Source organism: Tenrec ecaudatus, chromosome 13 (genome assembly GCF_050624435.1).
Source record: "Tenrec ecaudatus isolate mTenEca1 chromosome 13, mTenEca1.hap1, whole genome shotgun sequence".
In the NCBI taxonomy this organism is placed as follows: Eukaryota; Metazoa; Chordata; class Mammalia; order Afrosoricida; family Tenrecidae; genus Tenrec; species Tenrec ecaudatus.
Window position 1 is genome coordinate 98517807 of NC_134542.1, and position 26016 is coordinate 98543822.

The following is a 26016-nucleotide window of genomic DNA, read 5'->3' on the forward strand; positions in this document are numbered from 1 at the left end:
GAGAGAGAGAGAGTGAGTTTTTGTAACACCGTGTCACTGCACTAAGTATTGAGGCCATTTCCTCGACACTGAGAATAAACACACAGTTTTCTGTAACTGCGCTTTTCCCAGAACAGGTCATAAGCATTTCCCATGACTCTGCACTTGAGGATCTTGGCTGGAAGAAGATCTGGCCATTAGAAGAAAGCTTCAGATATGCTGAGTCCCAGCCGTGCTAGAGACTTGGCACCTTTATATGCTGCATCCTAATACCAACCCCGGCATAAAATGTCATCAGAAGCCTGCATAAACATTGGACTTAGATTCACATAAATTATTTCTGTCCTGAAGTGCTTTCTGCCAGAATTTAGTAAAAACAACGCTTTGAGTAAATAGAATTGGCGTATAAATGTAAGAATATTAATCCAAGAAAATGATCATAGTGAAATCTAATCAAAAGTACACACTTGTAAATCTTGCAATGATGTGAGAGGTTTATCTTGCACCTCTGAGTCTGTATTGAGCATTTCCACAGCACTCCTTGAAGCTGACACTGCCAAAGTGCTACGAACGATCAGTTGCTTTGTAGAATTGTAAAGTCTTCAGCTTTCATTTAATGCTTAGGAATTATTTGAATAATCATATGTGTGATTAGAACCTGTTTGGTAGTGAATCTACACATTCATTTTAAAAGTAAACAGTGGGGCAATGAAATCGAATGCTACATGATTGTGCCTGTCAGCAAAAACGTTATCTTATTTTATTAACGTTCTCAAACCAAATGCCATGAACAAAAGCTACAGTTCCTATTTATACACGCTTGCCCTTCTACAATGGTATAATATCTGCACGCAGCATGGCTGCGTCTAGCAGTCCTTTTCCAGTGTGCCCAGGGTCCGTCTATATAAGAGAGAGAGGTTGAGAGCTCTCTTTTATACATACACGCATATTGTTATGTACAGCGTCCCCCAAAGATCTGTTGGCAGTTTGGGTCTAATATAAGCATATTCACACCATCCATACTTGGTATTATGAGTGAGTGACGATTGCTTACCTAGGGGGAATAATAACACTATGACATTGTCGGTGACCCATTTGGGCTTTAAGTACTTATTAAATAATATTCCTAAAATATGGGCTAATAAAATTAAAGAACATTGCGACATGCAATAGAAGTTTTTGTCTCTGCTCCAAATGACTTCATTTCTCCCAGTCACCTCACTTCGTGCTTGTTCTGCATTTACTGCTTCGACTCCCCCTTCGTACTCTCTGCTTCTCTCCCTGATGTGCTTCCCCCCGAGTCCCTGTCTTTATCCACTCTCCCTACCCACTCTTTTTCTTCTTGTTATTCTTGCATTCCCTACTGATATGGGAATAAGAGGATCCCAAGGCTGTCCTTACAATATAATTAAAGTATGAATTTCCAGGAGTTGGAAATTGCAGACCATTTTTATTATGCTTCTACAATAAAGCCAGGTAACACTCGGAGAATTAAAATGGCTTTTCCCCAGCACTTAACTTGGCAAAGTTTTTTTTTCCCTCTTAGTTCTATTGTTTTAAGAGATCGGGGGCTGAAAATAGGAATAGGTTCGCTGATTCTTTTTCTGAAAACACCTCTATTTTTGCATGATATATATCCCCCCAGATCCTGGGAATATGTTGTAAACTTGTAAAAGATGGTGTTGAAGGTTCACATTTTATACAATATATATTTTTAAGATTCTGCATCTCCTGTACGTATCATCTAGAGAAAACGACCTTGGATGAATGAACTCATAATTTGAAGGAAAAACGCCCGACACAAAGACTATCGTAGAAAGGACGAGTCAGTTGGGTTTGGTTTCTTCCTTTCAGTAAGCTGACATAATTTTAGATAAACACAGAATATTGGAATAAGGGAATCAAAGGCCATAATTCTAGAGGTGTGTGTATGTGTCGATTGTCCCAGGAAAACCTGCTGACTGTGTTCTGTAACTGAGTAGAAACATGTGTAAGATAGATTATCAGTGTTTTTGGTTCACTTGGGTAATGTTGGGGGCTTACCAAAAAAATGTCCTGGCACCACATCTGCGAGCCTGAATTTTCAGAGGGTTCTAAGTCGTATGGGTGTTGATATTTTATGAATTGAAAACAAGAAGTTTGCAATTGAATCAACAGCATGTCAAACAGACAAAATATTAAAAATAAAAAATAACAACATTAGTGAGAATTACTAATGTCCCTATTGTAAGAAACAAATTGAAGTTAATAAGAAACTTGGTCCTCAGCTGATTAACAAAAGTCAAGTTTTAATTGCATGGCTTCCCAGACAAATCAAGTGGCAATGTTACTGTGAGCACTGGTTGTTTCGAGAAGAGAGTGATGGGCGAACACACTGTGTACTCAGTTACTCACCTCTTTTTTCTACAGCTTCAATACATTGCTTTACAAAGCCCGGAACTGTGGAATTTTCACGTTCACACACTGTGTGCAGATGAGAGCCAAAAATCTGATCTGCAAAAGAAACAGAGATGAGCTGCATTCAAATCCAGGTTCATGTTGTTCTTTCATTTGCTTGTTTCTGTATCCACTGCATGCTGAAATCTTCATCTTGCATAGGAATTGATTCTTTGCTATAATTCCAAAGTGGCGGTTGCAGACATACAAAGGCCATCACTCCTCCTTTAGGGAGCAGGAACCTGGCCCCAGTGCAGGAAAACCGAGACTCTGCTATCGATTAGGCAGGGATGACTGAGTAAGTTATAGTCTCTCTGGGCCTTAACTTAGTTGTCTATAAACAGTGCCCAAGAATTGAGAGATTTCTCACGAATGAATTGAGCTTCATTTCCAATGTCTTTGGCATTTCAGAAGATGTCTATTAATACTCATAAAAATTATATTACGATCATTATATTGGAGGCATTCATTCTGTGGCCCAATGTTACTGGAAGAGGCACGTTTCCAGAGACTTACTTTGAAGTGAGTTACTTAATTTTTCTCCTGCCTCAAATGTCCTTCCTTTTCATGCATCTAGATATCATCTTTCTTTTAAGACTCAGCTCAAATCATGCTCTCCCCACAGCATCTTTCCTTCCGATCTCAGCTCTGTGTCTCTGATAACATTGTTTTGTTTTTTTCCCCCCCTCGAATCTCAGTTTCTCAGGATGTTACAAGGTGAGTGATCAGAAAAAATCTTGTGATCCAAAGATTTGACCACATTGGGTTAAGCAAAGTTAAATGGGTTTCTTTGATGTATGTTTGTTTTTATAGTCTTTAATACGCCAACATCCATTGTGAATTTCTATGAGAGTATGGATTATGCCCAAGGTCTTAAACTTATTTGAGCAAGAGCCTTTTATTTCAAAGAGCATTTCTCCAGACTAGTATTGCTCTGAACACACTCCATGAAATGCTAGTCTAGTCCTGGTATCTAGAAACGTGAAGGATGTTACCTGGTATTGGACATGTATATTCATAATATATACCATATATTCTTTCAAGTAGAATCAGAGTTCATAAATCATCACGTCTTCTTAGAGTCACCAGTCATTAGCTCACACTCTGGCCTGTAAGACCCAAATGTGTCCTACGTATTAACACAGATAAAGAAAGAGCACGTGAAAGGGTCCAGAGCCTTTCCAGCTTGCTCAAACTCCTTCTCATGACTCATAAGGCAGCCCGGGCTCTACCCCACCACAAATAAATGGAATGCATTTCTGTCCCCTCTCTCCTCACTCTCTGGGCTACAGCCCCACTGTCCACATGGCCATTTCTGATTCATGCCAAGTAGATCCTGAATCAGGGACCTTGCACTTACTCCTCCCTTTAGAACTCTACTCAAATGACATCTTACTGTAACTTTTATTGCTGACTTTATGAAAAAAAAGGTACCGTGCCTACAGACTCTTTACCCACGGCCCTTACTTTACATTTCTTTTCTTGTGGCACTGTCTCCATCTGATGCAATCACGTGCTAGCTCTTTCTCTTGCTTAGCATTCAAATGGTGCACACTGCTGGGAAAGCATTGGGGTGCTAGTGACGAAGTTCAAAATCATCAGCCGCTCCTCAGAAGCACGATGGAGCTCTGGGGTAGTTACATAATCTGGTGTCCATTTGGGACTTGAGAAGATTAAGACTGAAGGAGTGAAGTCTAGTCTGTCAATAGGGTCACAGCCAATGAGATCTCTGCGTGGGCATGGCCTTCTCCTAAGGATTCTGGGAATTCCTGTATTTCTTCTATGAAGGCAGAAGACACTTTCTCTCTCTGCTCACTCCCTGAGAGATGCTCTACTGACAAGACACATGGCACTATGCTGATGGACCCCATACTCTGGGAACTGGAGGAGCCATGTGGAGACTCTGACAGCTCTGAAATGCTTTTACCACCACTGTATCCACAAGACTTTGCTCTTCCTGCATTTGGCATCATTGCATGTGTTTAGTGAGTCTGAAGAGGACTATATAGATTGGTATTGAACCTATGGGCTAATATCAGACTTATGGACATGTTCTGGACCGGGCTGGGATATTTTCTCAATATGCAAGTGCTCTCGTATATAAAACTTTTTCTTATAGACATATGAGTCTCCATGAATTTGTTTCTCTAGTCTACCCAGCCTGACGCAGACTCTCTTCTCTTCTCTAATATTTACAAAGGAATCCAGATGAGGTGAAAAATGACCCAAATTATATTGTGAGAAGTAAAACACAGAAAGGCAAGACAAAGAGATGGAGACGGGGCAATAAATAGAGAAAATTTACAAAGAACATGGAATTTTGCATCCATTTAGATTCTCTGCTTAAAAGGAGTCCCTAAAGACATCATCTTTCTGAAATTTTACCTTATTAAAATTACTAAATATTGTGGCACTCCTTATTCTAGATTCATTTTAGAATTCAATTCAATTATATCCAAATAAATTCAGTGACTATTTATGTGCATAAAGTAATTGCTTAGAATGCTAACTTTGATTGATTCATTTAGGGAATATTTATTAGTTGTTCCCTATAAGCCAGAACCTGTGATCCAGGTAAAAAGTGCAATGTTACATGATCTTCATCAGTTTAAGGAACAATAACAATGCTCACAAAAAATGGCAATATAATGTCATTAGTGCAATTACATAGGTTTTCAGTAATAATAGTGACTTTTTACTGTGTGTTTACATTAAACTGGGCATGATTTTAGGTATTTCACACATTCGAATTTATTTAATTATACCTCCATCTGCAGTTGGTTTTTTTTGTTTTTTTTTTTTTGGTAGCTATAGTATCATCTTCATTTAACAAAGGAGTAAATTAATTCACAGTATGTATCGCACCTCAATGTACAGAAGACTCTTCCCTGCTGGATGCTTAAGAAACATCATCATAAATGATGAAAAGATGTCAACGATTTCATTTTACTTGGATCCACAACCTATGCCACAAAGCAGCGTCATGAAATCCTGATTGCATTCTCAAAATCTGCTGCAAATCTCCGAAAAGCATAGGGAACCGGTCTGTGCCGTGGTCTTTAAGTCGTCTCGTGTACCCATGAACACTGAACAAAGAATAAGGAAGAGCAGAGAAAAGGTGACACATTTGAATTACGGTGTTGGTAGGAATCGTGATTTCCAGAATACCTCACAGTCCATATCCATTAAGAATATGGACTTCCAGAAGAACAAACAAATCTGAAAGCATTACCACCACCCCCAAAAGAAATGGAAAAACATGTGAGTGGGCAGAGGAACTGATTTCCAGAGATAGGGGAAGGAAGCAGATAAATATTAGCCTCAAAGTGTCCAACACCGAATTCAAAACCCGTATATCCTCGCCATGAAATTTTAGGAGAGCTCCTATGTTCTGATCATTCCCACCCCTTTCACCTGAGCTATTGTGAGTGTTTTTCTTGTAAGCAAGCAGACTTGATAAGAAAGTAGCATCGACTAGGAAGTTTCAGGATATGGCTAGCAATTGCAATAGAAAGGTTAGCTCAGTAAAACTGATCAACACATAACACTGGTTAGGAATAGTGTGGTGGGTATCTCTTTGTGTTGTGGCCAGTATTCATTCCTCTTGTCTGATTAAAAAACAAAACAAAACAAAAATCTTGATTTTCTTTGGGGAAGATAACTTCTCCCCATTTTCCCATCATTTGCCTGGGTTAGTTCTGATCCTGCCACCTAAAGTAACAGGGACAAACAAACAGTTTATCCCCCAGCCACTGTCATGGGGTCAGCATAAACGTGAGTCCTGCTGAGAACATTCTGTAATTTTTTTAATAGGAGTACTTGGAAAGAGAAACGCTCTTTCTACAGAAAAAAAATTGAGTAACTATTAGAATGCTATTTTATCACCTTCTGGAAAGTCAAATAGGAAAATTAAGCCAAAAGAGTAGCATAAAGCTGCATGATTTGGGGCAATCTAATCTGATGGCACATTTGTGCCTCTAGAATTCATCATGCCTTCTGAAGCTCACGTTGTCCCCATGACTTCCTAGTAACATTTTTAAAAAGTGCATTTCTCACTCTTGTTTAGATGAGCTGTAATTAACTGCAATTGGAAGCACCTCAGAGCACTAGTAGCCCCCAAAGTGGGAGGGCATTGTAGGCCAGAGGAGACGCTGCGCGAAGATGAGAAACTTGGCATACCGAAACGTGCCAGCCAAAGGGGAAAAGAAAAATCAGAGCTTTGGTTATAGCTCCATTGTCACATTGAAGGGATATTGTAGGATTGCCACCTGTCTGCAAATATGATACAGATCCAAGACGGATACTCCTAGGTGGACTGTTGAATTATGGGACCCAAGAACATTCTTTCTTCAAAGAATGTCTCTTGGCAAGTGTTAACAAACTAGCTTTGTCCCTTCAGCCCTCATGGCTCTTGTCCTGGCACCATGTGAACGCTCATTTCTGCTTCTCCCATCCTCACTGTATTCCAAAAAAAGGGAGCAGTGCCCAAACTCTGAGCTCCAGTTCCCCACCTATATTCCCATCTGTGAGCTCACTGGAAATCCCTTCCTTTCTTAACAACTCTCATTGTTTAGAAAACACCTCTTTATAGGGGTGCCAGTGTTTCTGGAATTCTTTGCAAATGCCCATGGCCTTGGCTAGTGTGATCATTATATCATCGTTCTACCATTTTAGCACGTATACTGGGGTGGCAGGCAACACATTGGTTGGAGAAAATCCATTTTTTTCCCTGCAATTTTTCTCTGAAAGCATCTTTTGGTGAGAAAAACAAATAGACCTTCCACATGACTGCACTTATAAATCATGTTGTTTACATAATGAATTCCAGTTTAACTAGAGGATGGTGGCTTTTAATCTTTAAGCTCTCAAACTTTTGACCGATTTAGTTAGTTCATCGGCATAACCAGGTTAAGTCTCCAAGATTACAAATTAGCTTCATTCTCCTTCAACTCTGCTATATATTTTTTGACAAATTATGGTAAGAACACTCAGTAATGGGATCTTTGTCAGCTAGATTCCAAATGAATCAAAACTATGAGGAAAACTACTCAATAGAGGCAGTTAAATGCTCAAATAATGTGACAGTGTTATCATCATTCACCCAGGAGGACAGTCTCCACATGCTTTTTAGAATGGTGATCTTTGGCTTTCAGGGCTACTGCAGTGACTATGGTATTTTGTAAAATGGACTGAAAAACAAAACACAACTATGCCTACATAAGGAATCCAGAAAGAAACAAAAAACAGCAACCAAAAATAGACTTTTTAGACAGGGAGAGAGAGAGGGAGAGAGAGAGAGAGAGAGAGAGAGAGAGAGAGAGAGAGAGAGAGAGAGAGAGAGAGAGAGAGAAATCAGACAACTGTGCTGGTTATCAAGGGCACTGGTCAAGATTCTTGGCTACACGCATCACACAAGCAAAAACAAACCACTATTGCTCTATTAAGCAGAGGAGAATTTCTCTGAAGGGTACTGTAGGGCAAGGGAGGAAACTCAAAGAATTCATTAGAGGCTGAGGGATCAGTTTTAGGAATAGTTTGAAACCAAGATGCTTGGGAAATCCAAGAAATGGAAAGCAGGAAATATCATGCCTGTCGATAACTCAAGCCAGATCGCAATGCTACTTCCCTGCCTCCCTTCCACCCCCCATTCCTGTACAATCATGACTCCTGTTAATGGAATGAATTATGACCTGCCGCGCCTCCCCACCCTGCAAACCCCTGTCCCCATTAAAGATAGGGTGCAAATCCTAACCTCTATATTTTTGGACAAAATCCCATTCAGCAGTGGGGTCTTCTTTGTCATGCTAATGAGGTCATCACACTGTAGGGTGCATTTTAAACTAATCTGTTTTGAGAAATACAACAAACCGATTAGGCACAGAGAAGCAAGTGGAAAGGAAGGAAGAAGATGCCGTGCTGTCTGAGGATCCCCAAGCAACTGAGGACAGAAGTTGAAAAGACACAAGCCTCTTGTCTTAGAACCAACAGAGAAAGCCTTCTGCTCTAGCCAGTGCCTTCGCTCTGAATCCCAGTCTTCTACACAGTGAGAAAGATATATCTTATATATACATAGTGTGTGTGTTAATGCCACCATCTGTGACATTTCTCTCACAGCAGGGTAAGCCCAAACGTACTGCTACAGAATAAGAAAAACCATGAAAAAGATCAAAATGCAAAGGTATTGTTTCTCCACACAGCCTCCCCCAATGTCTATAAACTTCTGGTGGTGATGGCTCTCTCTCTCTCTAAACCTTCCTTGAAGAACTCTGCACTCTCAGATTCAGGTTTAAACCAGATTTAAGGGGCAGTTCCAGGACTTTGCATCCAGGGACTCAAAATCGTGTTCCTTTAATTGTTCTTCAAGTCTTGGGAATGAAAAAGAAGTCTGAGGGGGCATGGCCAAGGCTGTGGGTGGTTGGGATCCTGTTTCCCAATTAAGAACTGGCAGGACAGCCCTTTCTACTCTTAAGACGCAGCAGGTGAATTGCAATGATGGACAAAAGCAAAGAAACCTTGATGTAGAGAACGAAGCAGGGGGATTAGCAGCACGTATTATTTAAGGTGATACTTGTCACATTTGATCCACGACCCTCTGGATTTCCCAGACAGTAAATCTCTAAGGTGATCAATGATTGGGTGTATTTTCTGATATTGAGTCAATGCTGACTGATCATGACCCTATATAGGATTTCTGAGAGTGTAAATCTATAAGGGAGCAGGTAGCCTCATATTTATTCCTAGGAGTGGCTGGTCAGTTTGAATCTACAACCTTGCAGTAAGTTCAAGGCTTACCCGACAGCACCACCAGGCCTTCTGATGGATGGGTAGTGGATTACGAAGAAAAATTGCTCATCTCTAAGTGACTAATTTAGTAATTTAATATAATTAATTCTTTGGTTTTAATCTATAAGCATTTGGTTTTCCTTTGAAAGCTTAGGTTTTCAGATTATTTATTTAAAATATTATTTCCACTCATCTTAATTTCTCTGCTTCCATCCTTCCCACACCTCCTTTTCTCCTTTGAACCACTCCATCATATGACTCTCCTAACCTTTTACTAAAGACATTTCATGATACAGGTAATGTAAATAAAAACCATGCTTACATGGATAGCCAATTATCTTTTCGTTAAGATATATAGCAAACAAGAGCTCAGACTAAAACACTATGGGTTTCATGCCTCCTGGATGCACTGTCTTCCAGCGCCTCGGGGCTTTGATTCACACATGTACCTGCTACCTTTTGTTTTCTAAATACTGAGAGTGGGACTGATTCTTCAGTGACTCCAGAAATATATTGCTCTTAAGGCTTTATTTCCTTGGTTTTCTTTTTTTAAAATTTTTCTTTGCAAGTACTTGCCTAGAAAAGAAGCTTAATTATTTTAATTTTTAAGTACATTGGAATCCAAATAAGTAAGCATTCCCAAATATATACACTCACATGAGTGGCTTTCCCCCACATGTTTTTTCCCATCTCGTCAAGCCAAGAAGATTTTAAAGTCTCTAAGGAGTAAGCCCATAATATCTACTATAAAAAGAAATCCCGACTCATAGTTACCCTCTAGGACAGAGTAGAGCTGCCGCTGTGAGTTCCTGAGATTATGGTCGGTACAGGGATATGAAACCTGGTCTTTCTCCTGAGAAGTGTCTGGTGGTTTTGAACCGCTGACTCTGAAGTTAACAGCCCAATGTGCAAGCACTCTGCCACCCGGGCTCTGCCTACAGACAATTGACTATGTATAATTTTACGTATGCTTTTATTCTAAGGCATTGGGTATTGTATTCTACGAAAAAGGGATTGACAGAAATTATAGTGTTTGAAGGCCCTTCTAGTTTGTGTGTGGACATGAGACTTGCGGGGATCAAGGAGAGAAGCAAAGCAGGCCGTGAGAAGGCTAGAGAAGTGCTCTCGGAGACGAGATTGTGCTTAGAGAGGAGTTAAGAGTGGGAGTGTCTAAAAGCGGTTGATGCTGGCATATCTATTTCAGCTGGGATTGTCTGGTAAGAGTACAAATGATGGAGAGGAGTGGCGGTGACTCTAGTTTGCAAATGAGTCAGAGGCTATGGGGCAGAAGTGGCATCTTGGACTCCTGTTCCTGTATCCTTCACTTTGAGATGCCTACCAAACATGTAATGGAACGTTACACAGACAGCTCACTGCCCAAATTTGGGATTTAATGAATGCGGAGTTTGAGACTGAATTGCTGGATTTGAGCGCATCCAGGTAGAGTTTTTAGCTACAGGAATGCCGTGTTTCAATGCTGGCATGCTGCAATAGCTTCGGAACTCTGAAAATCTGCATGAATACAGATGAGAAGCTCTCCAGTATAGGACACAAGTAATAATGTCCCAACATTTTGAAGTTGGGGAGAGAAAGAAGATCCATCAAACGAGTGTTTTTTGACCCAAAAAAAAAGCTGCTGCAAGAAACAATAAAAAGCAACAAATAATCATTTTAAAAGTACTAGCATAGTTTATGCCCTGATTCTGTCCTCCCTTCCCTTTTTCCTGCATAACTTGCCTGTAACTGGAGGTCTCTAGTTTATCAGACGTAGTGCACGGTCCACTCCTCACCAGCTTACATGGTTAGGTTCCAAAGACCAGGTCGTTATACAAAAATCAATTTTATGTGAAAATGGTGGATGACATGAAATCACAAAATGGAGAATGATTACATCTTTATGTACCTGACAAATCACTATGAATCTTGGTCCCATTATCTTGAGGCATAACCTTAACCTTCACACCAGTGGGATTCTTAATTTGTCCCTGGAGGCTCCTTACTGCAAGGTGCACATTGTTAATGGGGGAATTGTTGGGAGTGTAGATGCTTTACTATTGTCGTAAATATGAAATCATGGATAATGAGACCTTAGATAAGTGAAAAGTAGGTGTAATCAAGAAAATAAATTACAAAAACCACCTACCAGCTATAGTTCAGTCAACCCCGACTCAGGGTAATCTCATGTGTGTCAGAGTAGAGCTGGTGGGTTTGAACCACCGGCTTTGAAGTTAGCAGTTCAAGGCTTAAGCAATATCACCACCGGGGTTTCAAAGCAGAAACTTCAGTGGGGATTAAGCAGTTGCTACTTAGTCAGGTAAGTGGATAACCTTATTGATTTAAACATTTTTATTTCCATTTGTGTGACAAACCTAAGGAGATGTGACACATTCATAGTATTTGGATAATTGATTGGACTCATTAATAATAAGTTACCTTCCTTGCTCAACGAATGTAGACTAAACATGGAAATATTGCTCCATGAATGATCAGAGATGAAAAATTATTTGGAGTAGCCAATGCATGCAGATTATGACTCACTCCAGACTTAACTAAAATCCAGGAAAGAAGATTGTATTTTTCCCAATATCAGCCTAGATTTGTTAGAATCCCAGGTGGCAAGACTTCAATTTATTTGCATGAATGCATAGTTCAATAAAAAAGGCTCAAATTTAGTTGGCGTAAAGCTGTTTAATGATTTCAGATATTACTTATAATATATTAATATAATGAATCTGAATTTCTATAATGGAGTCTCTTTCATTTAGGTCTTAAGGGTGTTCTCACGGCCACTAATGTTGAGTGCTAGGTACAATATGAAGTACCAAAGAGGAAATACTTTAGGTTAAAAGCACTTTTTCTTCTCAGCCTCCGGGTAAATGCTATTTCAGGATTCTGTTAAAGGCATTCTTGGTCCTCAGATTCGGCTTAAAAGTGGCTTTGATGAAAAGCGCTTTAAGGCAGGTAAAGAATTTTATAATAAACCATATTAAGTGGCCGAGGAAGCACGCATTTCTGTTCAAGTGTTGGCGAGCTCTATGGGGTGTGGCACAACGTCTTCACAGGCCTGCTTACTCCCCGTAGGCTGCTGGGAGAAATGCTGTCACTAGGCATTCTATGCAAAGAAACTGAGAAGCATTTTATGAACACAATTGGGGCGAGGGGGTTGTGGGTCCACAAAATGAGGCATGATGGCATTTCTAAAAATAACTTTTTCCTCTTTTTTGGACTTCTAGTCCAATACCGTTTTTTTTTTCTCTCTCATCTTTGAATACTTATTGTAGCAAGTGACTGTGTAATAACATTTCCAAAAGACCTTCCTGTGCCCGGCTTTGCCACATTAGATCAAATGGAATGAGCAGGGACTGCCGCTTCTGTATTGCACACACCCTGGCCCTGCTGCGTGTTCGTTCCATAGGCTACTTTTCTGTTAATAGGGGTTCCTCTGAGGAAGCTCAGCTGAGTGGCTTCCTCCCCTTGGACCTGCCTACTGCCTTGCCAGAATTATGTTCAGCCTCCTTGATGTAGAATTAAACAAGTTGGCATTTCCTCTCGCTGGAGGACTTGGACGCTTATTCAAGTCAAAAGCAGATCTGAGAGGTGGGAAAATGGTATATGCAGTCGACACGAACCCCCCTGGGAGGGGGCGGGGAGTCTGACTTCTGTTAAGGCTGAACGAGTCTTGCACAGAATGGATAGAAGTTATCCGTCACTCATGGTATTCCTACAGTTGTTCTATAAGGCCCACAGATGCAATAAACAGGGGGCGAGGCAGAGGAGGGGTCTTCCCATTTCCACTGGGAACAGAGCAGACCGGGACCAAGGGAGCCCCGCTTGGTACTTGAGAAGTTTCACCGGTTTTATAATCTTTTGTTTATAAGAAGCAGGAAAACACCCCCTTGGGAAGTACTAGCTTCCTAGCATTGGTGAGGCGTCTGGCTTTGGCAGTGCGTGAGCCTGGGAGTAGAAGAGGAGGGCCAAGGAAAACATTGAAGAACCAAAGAAGAACCCAATTGAGGCAGCACTGATCGCATGCGATCCCCTCCATGAGCTCCCACAGCAAGAGCCGAAGTCCCCGGGACCCAGGAGGCCTGAGCTGCTTTGTGTGGGAGTAACCACTTGCGACATTTGTGCTTTAACATCTGAGTTGTTTCATGTATACCTAGGAGATGCTGGGCCTTTGGCTAAGGAGGTTATGTGGGAATAGAGTAAAATTAGATCATGATTAATTCCATAATGCTGCTTTCTAATATCTCTTCCTGCTAGTCTTTTAAAGCGCAGCCAAACTTTCTGGGCATGGAAGTGATTTATTTTCCTGCAGACTATTTTCCTCTAAGCAGAGCTGGAGTGATTTGGGGGCAAAAGAATAACATCTTTTTCATCTGGGTTGGTCCAGTTCTCACCCCTTTGCCTACCATGTGCTATGCCCTTGGCGACTGCTGAACAAATAAAAAAAGGGCCTATGGGGAATATATGGAATAATAAAAGTAATTATAATCAATAATAGGTAATTACAGGAAACAATTAAAGGATCTATAGGGTATAAACACCTTAACCTCCCCCCAGCCTCCACACCACCAAACCAAACTCACTGTCATTTTGTGTTCATTGTGACCTACAGCGACTCTAAAACCGCCCAAAGGCTTTCTGAAGCTGTAAGACTTTAGAGGCACAAAATGCCTCCTCATTCTCATTTGGGGTGGCTGGTAGTTTTGAGCAGCGGATTTCACCGTTAGTAGCCCAATGCTAAACCTCTTCTCCACCAGGGCTCCGACCTTAACCTTAGATTATGCAGGTATCTTTTCAACAGTTTTATTGCCATATAAGTCACACATCATACAATTGAATAATCCAGCCACATCAAAGAATTGTACCATTGTTACAGATAGCAACTGGAAACACAGGGAATCCAGGACAAGATGACCCCTTCGGGACCAGTGGTGAGAGTGGCGATGCCTGGAGGGTGGAAGGAATGTAGGGTAAAAGGGGGGAACCGACTACAAAAATCTACGTATAGCCTCTTCTCTGAGGGATGAACAGCAGAGAGAGGGCAGGGGGAGAAGTCAGACATATGTAACATATGACAAGATAATAATAATTTATGAATTATGAAGTGTTCATGAGGGAGGGGGAGTAGAGAGGAAGGGGGAAAATGAGCAACCAATATTAAGAGCTCAAGTAGAAGGCAAATGTTTTGAGAATAATGATGGCAACAAATGTACATATGTGCTTGACACAATGGATGTATGTTGGGATTGTGATAAGAATTGTAAGAGCCCCCAATAAAATGATTTAAAAAAAGAATTGTACCATCATCACCATAATCGGTTTTGAAACATATTCCTCATTATTGTGCTCATTAGCTCTCCCTTTGCTCCCAACCTCCCATTCCATAAGCCCAAGGAATCAATAATGCAGTTACTGGCTCCATAGATTTACCTAGCCTAGATTTCATATGCCGAAAAATATTAAAAGCAAACAAAAACAACAAATAACAATGCAGAAAAAAAATCCTCAACTGAAAGTCTTGAAAACGAGAACAAATTTAAATGGATCATCGGGAGATCAAATGATAGGGAGCTAACATTGACCCTAGCTCTATCTGCAGCCATCCACTTTGCAGCGCATTCTCCATGATGGTCTGGCTATTCACAGCCCCTTGCATGGTCAGACGGTTGGGCCGTTAGGACTCACTCCACACATATTTCCCCTTCACTTAAAAAAAGAATCAAGGCAAACAACAAAGAAAACGGAAACAGCTATAAAATGAGTCAAGAGGGAGATCAAATGGTCAGATATTACATTTTACTTTACAGCTGTCATATCGACGTCAAAATGCTCTCAGTCTGATCATAAGATCCTTCACATCCCTCAACTATGATCAGAGGGGATTGACTCCAGGCTTAAACCATGTGTGAACCCTATGCAGGTATTCTGAGAGAGAGAGAGAGAGAGAGAGAGAGAGAGAGAGAGAGAGAGAGAGAGAGAGAGAGAGAGAGAGAGAGAGAGAGAGAGAGAGAGATATTGAGATTAGACAATCTCCTATCGTTTCTACATCTCTGGAGCATCCTAACAGATCCAGGTAGCGTGTGCCAATTGTTTAGCGATCTCTTATCTCTTGCCCTCAAGTCTAGTCCAACTTTTGATGACCCTTTACGACAGCAGAGCTGTCCATAAGGTTTCCAAAGCTGTAATCTTCATGAACCCAGATCGCTACATCTTTCTCCTGCTAAGCAGATAAAGGATTCAGTTACTTGCTGAGAGCGTAACCACTCTGTCACCAGGGTTCCTTTATTGAATAGTGGGACACATTGAGCTGCTCACCAAAAGGTCAGCAGTTCAAAACCGACTGATCCCATAAAGAGTTACCATCTCAGAAACCCACAGAGGAAGTTCTACTCAGTCCTATAGGGTCACTATGAGTTGGAATTGGTTTGATCATGGGGAATTATTATTTTAAGTTTATGGATTCCTTTGGTCATATCTCTAAACTTACCAACTTACCCTGAATCTCAGCACATTCCACTACAGTTTCTCTGACACTTGACTAAGAACTATAGTGGGGGGGCCAGAAGCAATACAAAGACGACAGATTTGGGAGTGTCCAAGGCAGAGTGATCTATTGTAGGACAGATGGCCATAGTGTTTCAAAGAGCAGAGCCACCAAGACTGCATCTGAGAAGAGTCGCGACCATGCTCAGCATTATTCACACAGCACGCGTTACATTTGCAACCAGTCTCCACTTGGCTTTTTATTCGCTACATCCTGGTCCTGGAGGAAGTCAGTCTGTGACCCCTCCTGCCCCCTAAGTCCCTTCTGTGGACAAAGCTGCCCGGCTAGGGCTTCTGCTTCTTAACCATTTCACGCTGTAAGTCAAGCAGACATTGATCTGATACAGGGTTCTGGTTAGTGGAAACGTATACCACAACCACTGTTGCAAAACTTTCTCCATCTCCATGTGTCATCTTGAACACGGGTTCATATACGCATTAGGGCGTTTCTCCTAGTGTGTTGCGTTTATGGATTGAATTCTATCCTCTAAAATTAGTGTTGTGCAGGTCTAACTCTATGGTGTGGCTGTAATTCCATATGGATCATCTTTTTTATGTTAGTGAATCAGGGTGAGTGTAGGGAATATCTTGAGGCAGTTGCTTCTGAGGTATAAAAAGAGATGAAACAATTAAACAAGGAGAGAGAGAGGGAGAGAGGGAGAGAGGGGGAGAGGGAGGGAGGGAGGGAGGGAGGGAGGGAGGGAGGGAGGGAGAGAGAGAGAGAGAGAGAGAGAGAGAGAGAGAGACTGTGCACATGGAGACCTCCAAGGAGCCAGGAAGCTGAAGGTGAAGGGACAAGAACCTTCCTCTCGACTAGAGCTCACAGACAGAGGAGGACCTCGTCCTTCAAGATCTTTGGTTCTGGATTATATGCTCCTCTTGAAGTGGCCGAACATCAAATAATTATTTTGTCTTTTTTGATGCTTACTGCCTTGTTCAATATCTTGCCCCTAGAATCTTTCTATACTCAAACTTGAGATTTGCAAATTGTCCTCAGTTAGTTAAACTTTAAGAATCCCAAACATGTCCTTTTGGGATTCTAAGTCCAGATTGAGTCACATTTCATAATACTTTACTTTGTCTTCTTGAGCCACCCTTTAAACTCTACCTTTGTAATGGCCTTTCACTTGTCCTCAAGTATGATGTCCTACCACTCATTTGTTCTTTGGTCATTAATGGTCAGTACATCCAAATCTACTCTAGAGATGATCTTTTTAAATGATTATTTTTTTATCATTTTATTAGGGGCTCCAACAGCTCTTATCACAATCCATACATTCATCCATGTGTCAAGCACATTTGTTCATATGTTGCCATCATCATTTTCAAAACATTTTCTTTCTACTTGAGCCCTTGGAATCAGCTCATTACCCCTTACCCCCACCCACATGAATCTTGATAATCTATTGTTTTGTTTTTCCCATGTCTTACACCGACCGCTGTCTCCCTTCACCTACTTTTCTGTTGTCCATCCCCCTGGGTGGGGGGGTGTGTGTCATCGTTAGGTCATTGTGATTGGTTCCCCCTTGCTCCCCCCACCTTCCCCTTCCCCTCCTGGCATTGATACTCTCAATATTATTCCTGAGGGGTTTATCTGTCCCGAATTCCTTGTGTCTCCAGTTCTTATCTGTACCAGTGTACGTCTTCTGGTGTAGCCAGATTTGTAAGATAGAATTGGGATCATGATGCGGGGTGGGGGGAAGCATTAAAGAGCTAGAGGCAAGTTGTATGTTTCATTGGTGCTACACTGCACCCTGACTCGTCTCCCCTGCAACCCTTCCATAAGGGGCTGTCCACCTGCCTACAGATGAGCTTTGGGTCTCCACTTCATGCTCCCCTTAATTTACATTGGTAAGGTTTTTTTATTTTTTTCTGGGTCTTTGATGCCTGATAGCTGATCCCATTGACATCTTATGATCACATAGGCTGGTGTGCTTATTCCATGTGTGCTTTTTTTGCTTCCCAGCTAGATGGCTACTTGTTTATATTCAAGCTATTAAGACCTTTGATGCTATATCTTTTGATAGCCGGGCACCATCAGCTTTCTTCACCACATTTGCACTCATTTTGCCTTCAGTGATTGTTTCAGGAAGGCGAGCATTACAGAATGCCGAATTATTAGAACAAAGTGTGTTGAGGGAGTATTTGAGTAGAGGTCCAATGTCCATCGGCTACCTTAATACTTAACATATAAATATATGGATATAGATCTATGTCCCCATCATTATATAAAATATATTTACATATGTACATGTCTACATTTAGACCTTTGCCTCTTCGTTCTTTCCTCTATTCCCTTTTACTTTCCTCTTGTCCCACTGTCATGTTTTACCTTCATTGGGGTTACAATACTTCCTCTCGGCTACATTGCCTTTGATCAAGCCCTACCAGGCATCCTATGCCCTCCTCACCATAGATTTTAGATCACTTATTGTTCCCTTGTCCCTGGGTTTGTTGACACCGCCCTTCCATTCCTCCGTCTCCCCCCTCCAGTGTCCCCCCAGAACTGTTGGTCCTGTTGTTTTCTCCTCCTGATTGTTTATCCCACCTATCTTATCTAGACAGACATGCAGAGACAATAATATGCACAAAAAGAAATCAAAGCAAAACAAAACAACAAAAGAAAACATAATAAGAACAACAACAACAAAAAAAGAAAAGCCTATATATAGTTCCTGGTCTGTTTGTTGACCTTTCGGAGTGTTTCTGCTTGAGTCTGAAGGGGTGCAACACCCTGGCCTCAAGGTCTATTTTTGGTATTCCCTGGGGACTTCATTGCTTTCCTCCCCTTTCTGCTCAGTTGCACGCCCTTAGTGTTTTGCCCCGGTTCTTGAGATGGCCTTTAAGTTCAGGCGGGATACACTTTGTGAGCTTGTTTCATTTTCTTGGGCTTCAGTTTTAATTTGCAAATGAACCGGTGATGGTCTTAACTAGAGTTGGCCCCTGTCCATATTATCAGGGATGATATTGAGCCTTCCCATTCATTGTGTCTTTCCAGAAATGCAGTTCACTTGGTTCCTCTGGGTTCTGTCTCATGAGGGTCACATATATGGTCACAGTGTACATGGCTGAAAATGCCATTTGCAATGACTAGTTCCTGGCCTGGCAAAATTATGTAATGTAATATTGTTCCTGTCACCAAGTCCACATTACCTGGCTACTAATTCTCCTTCTTTGCTAATTGTCCAGTTCTAATCACTAGCAATATCCCAACATCTTTGGATTGCATGTTTGATCAATGTCATACCTCTGAAGTTGGTGAAATCTTTCATTTCTTAATCTTTGGCTTTAATGGCTGATATATAAACTGGAATGATAGTTATATTAATTGATCTTCCTTGTAGGCATAAGAATAATATCTGATCACTGACAATATTGCACTTCAGAATAGCTCTTGACGTGTTCTTCTGGAGGATTTCTTTACAATTGTCACTCCGGGAATTTTTGGCCCAAAGACTGTTTAATTCAACAAGGTCCAACACCAGTCCACTTCAGCTCATCCATGCTTAGGATAACAATGTTTATTCATTTCACTTCGTTTTTGACAATCTCTATGTTCCTGGATTCACACTTCATACATTCCATATTCTGATTACTAATGGATGTTTATACTTATATCTCCTTCGATTTTCAAAAAGGTCCTGAAAGCATTATTCATTTCATACGATAAGGCAGCTCTTCCCAGGCATATTTTGAAAGCCTTACAATTTGGGGGCTGATCTTTCATAATCTACCAGGCAAAGTTCTGCTGCTATTACTAAGGTTTTCACTGGCTTTTTTTCAGAAGTAGATTTCCAAGTCCTTCTTTCTGTCTGTCTTAGTCTATAACCCAATGAACCTGTCTATAATAGAGGATCCTACTGACATTTGAAATACCAGTGGTATAGCTGCCAACAACATAGAAACGCTCAAGCCACATAATGAAATAATGTCAGGTATGAGCTAGAGAAAAATGATAAAGAAAAAGGAATAATTGTCTACCATGCATGCTTTCTCAACTTATATTTTCCAATAGTTCAGTGCCCTTATTATCTAATACTATGAACTAACTCCATTCTGTTTCCAGTGTTTTTCACTTCTTATATTTGCTTACAAGTATAATGAAGACCTTGTATAGATGAATGGGACTCTAGTGGTACAGGGTTTAAAGTGTTCGGCTACTAGTCAAAAGGTCAGTGGCTCAATCCCTCCAGGGGGTCCACTAGAGAAAGCTGTCACAGTCTAATTCTCTAACGACTAAAGTCCTGAAAACTCCATGATGCTGTTCCACAGACATACCTCATTTTACTGTGTTGCACTCTGTTGAGCTTTGTCGATGGTACACTTTTCACTAGCTGAAGGTCTGTGGCAACACTGACTCAAGCAAGTCTACCAGTGTCATGTTCTGATCATACGTGTTCACTTTATGTCTCTGTGCCACATGTTTGGAAGGAAAATGTTAAAGATTTACTGCTCAAATTCAGAGGTATACCCTATGTCTATATATGTGTATCAAACCTTGAAAATACCTCCCTGAGATGGTTAGCACCATTGAATCGAGTTTACTATAGTGACTGATAGCTCATGCAGATTGTTGTCTACAAGGATTGACAGCCCCATAAAATGTAATTCCTTTAGAAATTTGAAGCTAAAGAGAAACATTTTTTTCCTTTTTCAACAGTGGTTAAGTTCCAGTTTTTAAAATGATTTTCTTATCTATCCATATTGGACAGGCGGAAGATTTTTAGAGGATATGTCATCCAAGTTAAACACACATGAGGGCCATTAACTTGAATATATCACTCCTCACATGTCCCTTTGAACTTGGAACTCATACTCATAGGACACAAGGAAAGATGGAGTTGGAAAAGGACTGGCCTCGGGTAACCTTACGATGAATGAAACTGCCACACAGCTAGATGCTGAGAAGTAAGAAAGCAGACGTTCTGAAAATAGTATCTTGAAGATTTATCAAATAATCTAAAGTTCAGACATAATCTTAAATAAAGTTAAAGACACAATGTCCCTAGACCCCCTTGTCATTACGCCACCTCATACATCTAATCTCAGAACAGAAAATACTGTGTTTACATATTTTATGACTCTATGTTTCAAAGCACTGGGGCCTTGAGTATGTTACAATCTTTTTTCTGTCTTAAAAAATAATTAGCAAAGGAGAATATTCAATATTATGTAAAGAATTTGACAGGACCTCTCAATTATTTTTAAGAAACAATTTAATGTGTCAAAAGAGGAAGTAAGTTTCCTTATAAATCTATTTACATAATTACCAGTTGAAGAAGAAGTCATAAGGATTTAAAAATAAAAGCAAGAGTAGGCTGTCTATGCACCAAAGCACCATCCCCGCCACAACCCCCTTGATTTCAGCTACCTCAAATCTTCCAGAACAGTTTGTCTGTGTCCTGTATGTACTTTCACCTATATTAACTTAATGAAAAAGATTATTTTTAGCATGCGAATGCACACCATCTTATTTGATGCTTCTTGTGTCATTCACCTTCTGCCCATAGAATTACTTAAAATTGTAATTCAAGCACTAAGATTATTTTCTTCAGTTCTTTAAGTTTGAGAAACGCAGAGTGGTTGCTTGGCTTTGGCTTTTCTCACTCCAGATCGCTTCATATTTCATGGTAATGCCTTTCTGGGCCTTGTCACACTGCCCCGTGAAACCTGCACTGTTCTTCTACTGTTAAGTTACTTTCTCTCACTTGAGCCGCGCTGGGTACCCGAGCAAGTTTCAGGGTTTCGTGTAACATCCATTTTAATCTTTTAATTCTCTGCTGTCCTTTGAAGGACCTTTTCTTTCCTTCATGTATGAAATCTCTGATGACGTAGCACAACTCATGTGGTCATTAGAGCTTAAGACATCAAATGTATTCTTGAGATGGTCTCTAAATTCAGAGGACATATACTCAAGGTCATACTTTGGCTCTTGAGGGCTTATTCTAATATTATTCCCCTTCAACTTTACTGTTCCTGTAAGTCAGTGGTGGTTTGTTCTATCCTTGGCCGTCAGTCCTTAGCCTCCTTCTAAGTAACGATAGTGAACTTCATCATGCTTCCTTTCCACAGATGTAGTTACTTTATTTTCTGTGAACTCCAGCAGATGAGGTCTATAAGTATACTCACCATTCATGTTTGAAAAAAAAAGGGTATTCCCAATGATTGAGTTGTCATTCATTTTAAAATTAATACATTTTATTTAAAATTAACACAAAAATTAACACATTCAACCATTTCAGGAGGCAGCGTATAATCAATTGATGGTATTGAAGCAAGAAGTCCAGCTATACTGAAGGCATTGGCAAAAAAATAAAGCTCCAACACTGGACAAAAACTGAGATGCGCTACACAAACTTATGCAATGTTGGTAGCACTAACAACTATATGTTAACAAACTAGCAAGCCAGTTGTCTAGTCAATCAGCTGGCAGAAATCCAAATGCTTGTATACTCCAAAGAAAGGTGATCCAACAGAACGTGGAAATTATGCAGCAATACCATTAATATCACATACAATTAGTTTTGCTAATATTAAAACAATTATTGCAGTAGTGTGTAGAAAGGAAGTGCCCCAAATTCATGCTGGATTCAAAAGAGGGCATGGGGCAAGCAGTATCATGGCTGATGTCAGATGGCTTTGACTGAAAGCAGAGAACACTGTTTTATTGAAGATGCACGGTCATTTGACTACTCACACCATAATAGATTATGGATAATATTGTGAAGGATGGAAGCTCCAGAACACATAGTTTTGTTCCTATGGAACCTGGACGTAGACCCCAACACAAGGGAACACCGCATATATTGAAATCGTGCAAATAGAGTATCATGCGTGCATCCTTTGACCATACTTACTCATTCGGTATGCAGAGAAAATACAGAATTCAAGAAGCTGCCCCTTACCAAGAGGAACACTGCATCAAGGCCAGAGCCAGAGTCATTACCAACTTTCAATATTCAGATGACACAACCTTGCTTGCTGATAATGAAGAGGGCTTGAAGCACTTACTAATGACGGTCAACCAGGACAACTCTCAATAAAGAAAACCCAAACCTTGTACCTGGGCCATGATAAACTGAAAGGGGTTCCATTTTCTTTGGCTCCACAATTAATGCGCACGGGAGAGGCAGTCAAAAAGTCAAAGAACATATGCCATGAGAAAATCTGCAAACAAAAAGGTCCTTAAAGAATTAAAGAGAAAAGGTATCACCTTTAGGACCACTAAGATGTGTATGACCCATGGTATTTTCAATCGTCTCACATATATGTGAAAGCTGGACAATGACGGAAGAAGGAAGAATTGATGAATTTCAAGCACGCTGTCGGAGAAGATGAATGAGCAAATCCTCGGCAGGAAAGCATAGTCTGAGTGCTCATTAGAAGTGAGGATAGTAGGCTGTGCCTCTTCTCCTCTGGAAATCATATACAGAGGAACTGCTTCTCGGAGGAAGACATTATGAATGGTAAAGTAGATGGTCAGCAAAAACGAGGAAGACCCGCACTGAGATCAACTGACATGTGCCTGTCACAGTGGATTCCAATCTAGCAACAATCATGTGATGATAGCCAAAAGAACAACACAAAGCCTTTCCGTCTGCTGTCCACGGGTCTGAACTGACTCACAAGCTTAACAAGAGCATGTTTTCTTTCTTTATCAACTTCTTTGAATCTCTTTAATGCTTTTGTTTAGTGGGCTTTCTAAGCTACCGTTAAGCTGTGGAAGCATGTATGTATAAAATCATTTTTTTAAATACCAGAAATGTTGATATGAAGAGGGGTATAAAAGTTTTCTTTTGTGTTTGTGCCCTCTGCCCCTGTATTAGAAGAATGTATTTCATATATCTTTTTAAATAATGAAAACGTTCCCAAGAGAATAAGAAAGCACACAAGAGGCTTTGTTTGACTTAACTGTGATAAGGTACTTTGGAGCTTCAGTTTTATGAGTCGAAAAGAGAGATGTGTACCACACTCCATCCCTTCTGACAGTTTATACTTCCTGTACAGCTTACTGAACTCAAATGCCTGGGAAATAGACACAATTACCACCTTAAGGCATGCTAATTAACTTTAAATGTTCCCTACAGAATAGAACTTCCACTTCATCAAAATTTATTTCAGTTTCTCAGGAACTATTTCTTCTCTAGACTCCTGAAGATTTTCATGCCATTTTAAAGTGTAACGCCAAATTGTTTAGCAGTAACTTTGAGAGAAAGAAAGGAGGGAAACATTCCCACACCGAAGGAGTCTGTTCACAAGAGTTCCTATGAGAGAGCTGTGTCCTATGCCCAAGCATACTTTCATCATCCACTCTTTCAGCTGTTATCAATTTAAAACCAATGAAACTCGCACACTGAGTCCATTTGAGCAGTCAATTTTAATATCTCGAGGCATCTGTAGTTATTCTGAATTGGCTGCAAAAGCAGAACTAACAAGTTAAGCTCTAACCATAAGTCGACATCAGGCTGGTAAACCATACATCAAACACAGACAGTTAGTCAATACTCCAGGATGAAAAACCAACGAGCATTTTTAAGACGAGCGATATATTCATACTATGCTGGGCAGTCTGGTTTGCTTTGTCTCCTTGGTGGCTGTGCACTTAAGTTTCTGGTCAACAGGGTGGTTCTCGTGCAGGCAAGCCTTTGAGGAACACTGGTCGGGCATCTGATTTGGGGGTAAAATCTTTTACTGGGCATACAAGGGTTGGGAGAACACGGCTTTGTGAAGAAAATTCTAGAAAGTGTCTTGGAAGTGTCTTTGTATAAGAACACTCTTTTCACCATATGCTCTGGATCTCTGAGCACAGTCCCAACTTCAAATGTTATGTCATTGTCAGGCCATGTGTCTCAATTTTTATGTTTGGAAAATATGGTTGCTAGAAATATTTCTTCCCCTCCCAGGATTGACTCTGTGACAGGGTGGTTGCCTCCCAGAGAGAGTAGAAGACAATGAAGAAGGAGGGGTGTTCGAAACAAGATCAAGGCAGTCGTCACTTCAATCAAATCATTTCCAAATGATGGGGATGGGGCCCCGGGGGAGGGGGAGGGAAGGGTGTTAATGACATACAGTTGCTAGTCCCTAAACGCTTTTATGTACCTTTTAAATCTTCAAAAGGAAAGAGCATATTAAAGGAAAATATCTAAGGTGCAGCAATGCGACATAAACTTTATGTTTTCAGATCGGTTGCCCCAGAAAATGCTTTGATAAGCCACACTTAGAGCAATGCAGTCCATTTCAAAGAAAGCTGGGCGAGATACCTCTCCCTACTGCAACTAGATTAACACTGACATACCACCAATTATGAGTATCCAAATTCTGTTATGTCTCCTTCTCTCCTTCCCACAGGGACCAATAGAAAGTACAGGAATAGAACTTTGGCCACATGAAGTTATTTTCCTGATGCCTAAATTTTATGGAAGCTGGTTAATGTTCAATGTCCCTAGACAGAGTAAGAAGTCAAAAGATATCATTTTTATACTGAACAAAATTTGGACCTCCACATAAAATGATAGAAAGCTTTTAAAAGTTTCTTGAGCTTGGAAATTTATGTGATACTGTTCATTTGTAATAGCCATATATTTTGAAGGGGAAAAGATTTGCAGGACAAATTGTCAACGTTGCTAAAGGAAATGAAAGAGCACAGTCTTAATCTTAGAATGTGTCAACATTAATTGCTCCTATTCATATCGCCTTTGCTGGTGGCAATCTAAAACATCTGCTAAGTGGACATTCCAGTTGACAAGGAGGTGCTGGTTGGGGGAATTACACTGATATGTACAATCTTCAGAGACACACTCAGGAGGCAGGAGTTGTAGACAACTCACAACGCATTCCAACTACGAGGGGCTCCAGAAGAAATTTCCTGTTTTGAGCACATTGGGGAAATTCAACTCTCTCTCTCTCTTGTTGTTTGAACCATGTTCATACATTCGGTCAAATGATCCATTTCCAGTTTAGAATGAAATGGTTTTCCTTCCCCTCGGTTTTCTGCTTCACTACCAAATGAAATCACCAGCTAGTACTTTGTGAGAACAGTAGAATGATAAAAATTACAAAGGAGAAAATGGGTACCCAGCACTGGCCTTGGATGCTACTTGTAGGGTCTATGGGGGCTCTGAAAAGCTAACAGGAACTAAGCTGAGGAATCTTCCAGCGCCTCCAAAGCTGGGTTTAGGAGTCATAAGGGAACTGCCTGGTGCAAGAACACCTGCTGCAGAACAGCAGGGTATCAATAATAAATGTGAGCCTTTTAAAAAGGGGGATTCT

General features: G+C 40.6%; 1 protein-coding gene across 1 annotated transcript in view; it reads right to left on the reverse strand.

Annotated features, from left to right (window-relative positions):
- The window catches only part of ARHGAP15 (Rho GTPase activating protein 15), a 751376-nt gene that overhangs the window by 297032 nt on the left and 428328 nt on the right, over window positions 1–26016 (reverse strand). The window contains exon 9 of the mRNA XM_075529808.1: window positions 2374–2472. Coding sequence (XP_075385923.1) covers window positions 2374–2472 — 99 coding nt within the window. The remainder of the gene's footprint in view (window positions 1–2373; window positions 2473–26016) is intronic.